Here is a 5,509-nt window from a genome sequence, read left to right as displayed (position 1 = left end):
TATACAGCCTGATGTCAAAAGTTGGCAAGAGATTGTTTGGCAGATATCCTGGCAAGATAGACATCATTTAATTGCTCCTGAGGGGAGATCTAAAAAAAAAAAAAAAAAAAAAAAAGGACACTGAATCCAGAAATGAGAAGACTATGGGGCAATGTTGTATCTGTCTTTTAAAAGTTTTAAAGGATGTCATTTAAGGATCACATAGAGATGTTCAGTGCTGCTTCAGAAAGCGGATTTTGGGTAGAGGCTCTGAAAGGTGGGTAGAAGTTTCAAAGAAGCCAGCAATCAGGCATGTAGATGTTACAGAGAAACAAAAGGTAGCCTAATATAAAGAAAGAAAAAAAACTTTCTAACAAGGAGTCTTGTCCAAAATAACTTTGTAATTGTCCCAAGAGCATTCAGCAAGTTCTCCTCACATAGTCCTCATGGGATTGCCCTGGAGTTTTCCTTTGTTACAAAATTATAATTGACTTATTTTCAGTCCTCTCTCAGAGGGATTTTTCCGCCAAAAACTTTATTCTAAAAACTTTATGCTGCAATTCTCTGAAATATTTTCATGGGACTGGAAAAATCTTCGACGACCATGAATTCTGTCTGCTGCTATTTTTGTAGGACGTCAGGGACTGGGGAGTTTTGTTACTGGTCTTAAATTTCTGTTTTGTGGCCATCTTCATTCTAAGACCTGCAAAACACCTGAACATGGAGATTTTCATGCAGGTTGATTTCTTAGCTTCATTGGCTCTTATTTCAAATTTAGTAGGGAAATACCAATATTCTTAAAGAGAAAGATTCTTAGTCCATCATCCTCACTCAGTGTTCAGGAAGATTGATACAACAGGTTTTCAAAAAAATTATATTAAAGAAAGAGCAAACTTTAATAACAGGTAATGGAAAGTTATGGACCTATGGGCAATGGCACTAACAAAGAACATGGTCATGCCATGCTTAAGGAGGTTGTTATTTTGTTGGGGATTAAACATTGTTTGGGATGTTTAATTTTGTCATTGTCATTGATAGTTTTATTTTTAAAATACATCTTCTTTTCCAGATGAAAGGAAAAGAATTTGAATTTCTGTAGTGTCCCATGAACAAGTTCACAAGATAGAAAAGAAATATAAGTTCAGGTAAGAATAATTAAAAAGCAATTGTATCTATTTAATCACTCAATAAGATAACCATGAACATTTTATATATGGTTAAAAGACAGTTTTTGAGTATCAGAATGTGATATGCCATAAATTAAAAGCTATCAAGGTAAAAATAAATCTCAATGATTTATAGTCTATTGCTTGAAGAAAGACCATAACTAAATCAGACTGGGAATATAACTGAGGTTTAAAAGATAGTCTTAGTGATGTATATTCTATTATTTGTTTATCTCTCTTTTCCATTGCTCAGAAAGCTTCACAATCATAAAAATCTTCCATCATTGCTGTTTTGATTATTTTATACCTAGTATTGGCTATTTATCATTTGTTTATGAATAGAGGGGAATCTTTCATCAGCCTTAGTCTATAATTTTGTATAAAAGTGATAAACAATATTACTTTACTGTATTTTATTACTCTAGGTTAGATCCATCTCCTTTTCCTTACAGGTACTCTGACAGCACTCTCTGAACCAAAAATTGTGACACAGTATCGTCAGAATGTAATATGGAACATTTAACGTCAGGATTGCTCTCAAAAGCCCGCCTAAACTAAGGTTCCTATGGTCATAGAACCTCATAGCTAAAAGTATTATTATCCACAGTTAAAAAAAAAAAAACATGTTCTTTAAAAGGCAAGCAGTGAATTTATTTGCTTAATACTGGACATTTAGTGATGCATTAAATAAATGTAGTTGCAATATTATAATAAATACCTCATATCCAGGATCATATCATTCCACAAAGCTAGTATTGCTTTCAGTTCTTTTTTTTCTTTATAATCAGAGCCAGGCAAAATGCTTGGCCCATAACAGGTACTCAAAAATATTGAATAAACATATTAATGGATAATCAGACAGATGAAAATATATATCCTTGAAATATTGATAGTCTTTTTCATTGATGTAGTATCAAAAAATGACACGATTTGGTATAAGAACTTAAGATTTTTTCTTCTCCTCCTTCTTTGTAAATAAGACCAAAGGACAAGACCTACAAAGCTGGTGTCTCCTTGCAGAGAGAAGAGTTGCGAGTGAAAAAAGGTTAGCATGTCTTAAAAGGGCTTCCTATTTTCTTTAACTGTCCTCTTTTTCCCCATTCCAAACCAGCAAATGATGATTGGTGCTTGAAACTGCTCTGTTCAGTTTTTTGCCTAAAAAAAGTTTTGTTCTATTAGTTCTAGAATAAAATATCAGTATCTTCATGGGTGTTAAACTGTAAACCTAATTCATCTTCCTGCCTCCTAATAAAATGAAATTACTATACAATTACTTGAATGGATTTCCAAAATGGTGGGGCAGTAGAGTAAAGACTTAGAATAGTGCTATATTTCATTTGTCATTTGTTCCTCTTAATTTGAATCTATATGAATTAATTTCATGCCCTTCTTTGACAGAGTTGCTGGTAGAGGCAACAAATGAAAGAAGCAAAGAAAGTCATGAAGGCTTTGGGATCTGAGGGATTTTTGTAGACAGTCAACAAAAAAGTAAACCTCTTACAATTGAGGGAGTATAGGGAGTCAGGAGAAACTCTGAATACTCTCTAATTTTGATTACTACTGTATCACTCATATCAAGTTCAATAAAGACATTTTGTGGATCATTTGCTGGTTTTTCTTATCTGTGTACCTTTCCTTGAAAGCATAAGTTACACTTGCTTTAAATGCTACCAAAGGAGAAAAGATGTGTGAGGTCATCCTTAATTGACACCAAGTGTGTTGTTTCATAGGAAAATACAAAAATATCTCACATTAACCAATGTTGCCTTGATTGCTTAGCAGGTAACCCTAAATCAAATAGGTTAATTTAGATATTTCTAGAAAATCAAATTTTATTTTTAAAACTACTGAGCTTTGACCATCAGGTTAAGAGTTTAATAAAATGTGGGGCACCTGGGTGGCTCAATGGGTTAAAGCCTCTGCCGTTGGCTTGGGTCATGATCCTGGGGTCCTGGGATCGAGCCCAGCATCAGGCTCTTTGCTCGGCAGAGATCCTGATTCCTCCTCTCTCTCTCTCTCTCTCTGCCTGCCTTTCTGCCTACTTGTGATCTCTGTCTGTCAAATAAATAAATAAATAAAATCTTAAAAAAAGAGTTTAATAAAACTTGCTTTTTAATCCAATACATTCTTTTTACATTTTGATTTATTCTTCACTTTGAAGTTTCTAATGTTTTCTCAAGTTTTGAAGTTGGAGATGACATGGATTTCTTGACAGATTTATACAGAGAAAAACAATATCAACAAACTTTACAGGATACAAATTCTAAAGGCATTGATCACATTTTATTTGCATTTAAATAAAATTAGACTTTTTCCGGAAGTTAAAGTCTGCTTTTATTTTTAAAGATATCAAATAAGACCGTTAACACCTTGGTAATTTACTTGCTGTTGTAAGAGCTCTTTTTGGTAGAAAGTTCATATTATTTTGAAAAGACTTTTTTTTTTTAAAGATTGTATTTATTCATTTGACAGAGATCACAAGTAGGCAGAGAGGCAGGCAGAGAGGAGGAAGCAGGCTCCCTGCTGAGCAGAGAGCCAGATGCAGGGTTCATCCCAGGACCCTGGGATCATGACCTGAGCTGAAGGCAGAGACTTTAACCCACTGAGCCACCCAGGCACCCCTTGAAAAGAACTTTTATCTTTCTTTTGCTAGATTATTATTTTTACTGTTTTGAAGCAAAGTATTATTACAAAAATGAATGTAAAATGATCAATGAAATTTAAGGAAGTGTCTTTTTCTTAGTATCAAGAATTAGACTTTAGTACTTTGAAATCACAAATGACATCTTGCAAACCATCTGTGTGACAAGATAGAAAGACATAAGGATGTATCAGACTTTGTTGTGTTGAAATTCACAGTAAACTTGAATACAAAATATTTCACCTTCAAATTCTAGTTAGAACCTTAACAGTTGTGTTGCCTTAACCAGTTTTGTTACCTTAGGCACATCAAATATCTCTCATCTTGAATTTTCTCATGTGTGTAAACTTAATGGGACTTAACTTGAAAGGATTCTGTCAACTATAAGTTTTTTTTTTAAATGTAAAGTATTATATGTGATGGTAGAGAAATAATGGAAACTTCATCTGTTGACTTTCTATTGTACTTTAAAGCAGAAATTTGCCATGGGTGACAAGGGCGGAGACAACCATTCAGAAGTGACTGACTTCATTCTTGTAGGCATCAGGGTTCGTCCAGAGCTCCACAGTCTCCTCTTTCTACTATTCCTGATTGTTTATGGGATGGTTCTTTTGGGGAACCTTAGCATGATTGGCATCATTGTGACTGATCCCCGGCTGAACACACCAATGTATTTCTTCCTAGGCAATCTCTCCATCATTGACCTCTCCTACTCCACTGTGATTGTACCCAAAGCCATGGTCAACATCCTGTCTCAGAAAAAGACCATATCTTTTGCAGGTTGTGTGGCTCAGCTATTTCTTTATGCACTCTTCATGGTCACAGAGGCTTTTGTCCTGGCAGCCATGGCCTATGATCGCTTCATTGCCATCTGCAACCCACTCCTCTATACTGTCCGCATGTCAAGAAGCCTCTGTATGCAGTTGGTGGCTGGTTCCTATCTCTGTGGCTGGGTCAGTTCCATCCTTCAAATCAGTGTAACCTTCTCAATGTCTTTCTGTGCTTCCCGAGTCATTGATCACTTCTACTGTGATTCCAACCCAATTGAGAAGATCTCCTGTTCCAATATCTTTATGAATAAGATGGTGTCATTTAGTCTGGCTGTGCTCATTATTTTGCCCACAATAGTTGTTATTGTGGTATCTTACATGTATATTGTGTCTGCAGTCTTAAAAATCCGCTCCAGTGAAGGGAGGAAGAAAGCCTTCTCCACTTGCAGCTCCCACCTGGGGGTTGTAAGTTTGCTCTATGGGACTGTCTCCTTTGTCTACCTCACACCTCCAAGTAACCCTGAACTTCGTAAAGTGGCTTCTGTATGTTATATTTTGTTCACACCTATGCTGAACCCTTTAATCTACTCTCTAAGAAATAAGGATGTTAAAGATGCCATGAAAAAAGTCCTATGGAAGAAAAAAGTTGTGCTTTAAATCTGCTTCCACTTGTTCTACTGTTTCTTGTACCAACTGATTTTGTATCCTTGATCTTCTAGACTGAGGCATTTTAAAGCTCAGGTTTACTTAAAAAATAAAAAAACCCACCCCCTCAAGGAAAAATGCACCTCAACTGTTTTATTCCACAGCATTAATAACATCCTGTAAAGAAAGTTCCAAATAACATATTTACTTTTTCTCAAGGCAATATTAAATCTGAAAATTCTGGACACCATGGAAATCTACTGCATTTCTATAAAGGGTTATGTATTTTTCACTCTGTAGGCAGTAAT

The 5,509-nt window shown here is 35.3% G+C and overlaps 1 protein-coding gene across 1 annotated transcript; it reads left to right on the top strand.

The window, feature by feature from the left end:
• The first annotated feature begins 4,271 nt into the window (after positions 1–4,271).
• Positions 4,272–5,213, top strand: LOC131837908 (olfactory receptor 9K2-like). The gene has a single exon (XM_059183560.1). It carries the CDS (start codon positions 4,272–4,274, stop codon positions 5,211–5,213), a length of 942 nt encoding a protein of 313 aa, XP_059039543.1.
• Positions 5,214–5,509: the final 296 nt, after the last annotated feature.

The sequence above is a fragment of the Mustela lutreola genome, chromosome 8, assembly GCF_030435805.1.
Source record: "Mustela lutreola isolate mMusLut2 chromosome 8, mMusLut2.pri, whole genome shotgun sequence".
NCBI lineage: Eukaryota > Metazoa > Chordata > Mammalia > Carnivora > Mustelidae > Mustela > Mustela lutreola.
The sequence above is the reverse complement of the archived record's forward strand: the minus strand, read 5'-3'. Positions and strand labels throughout refer to the sequence as shown.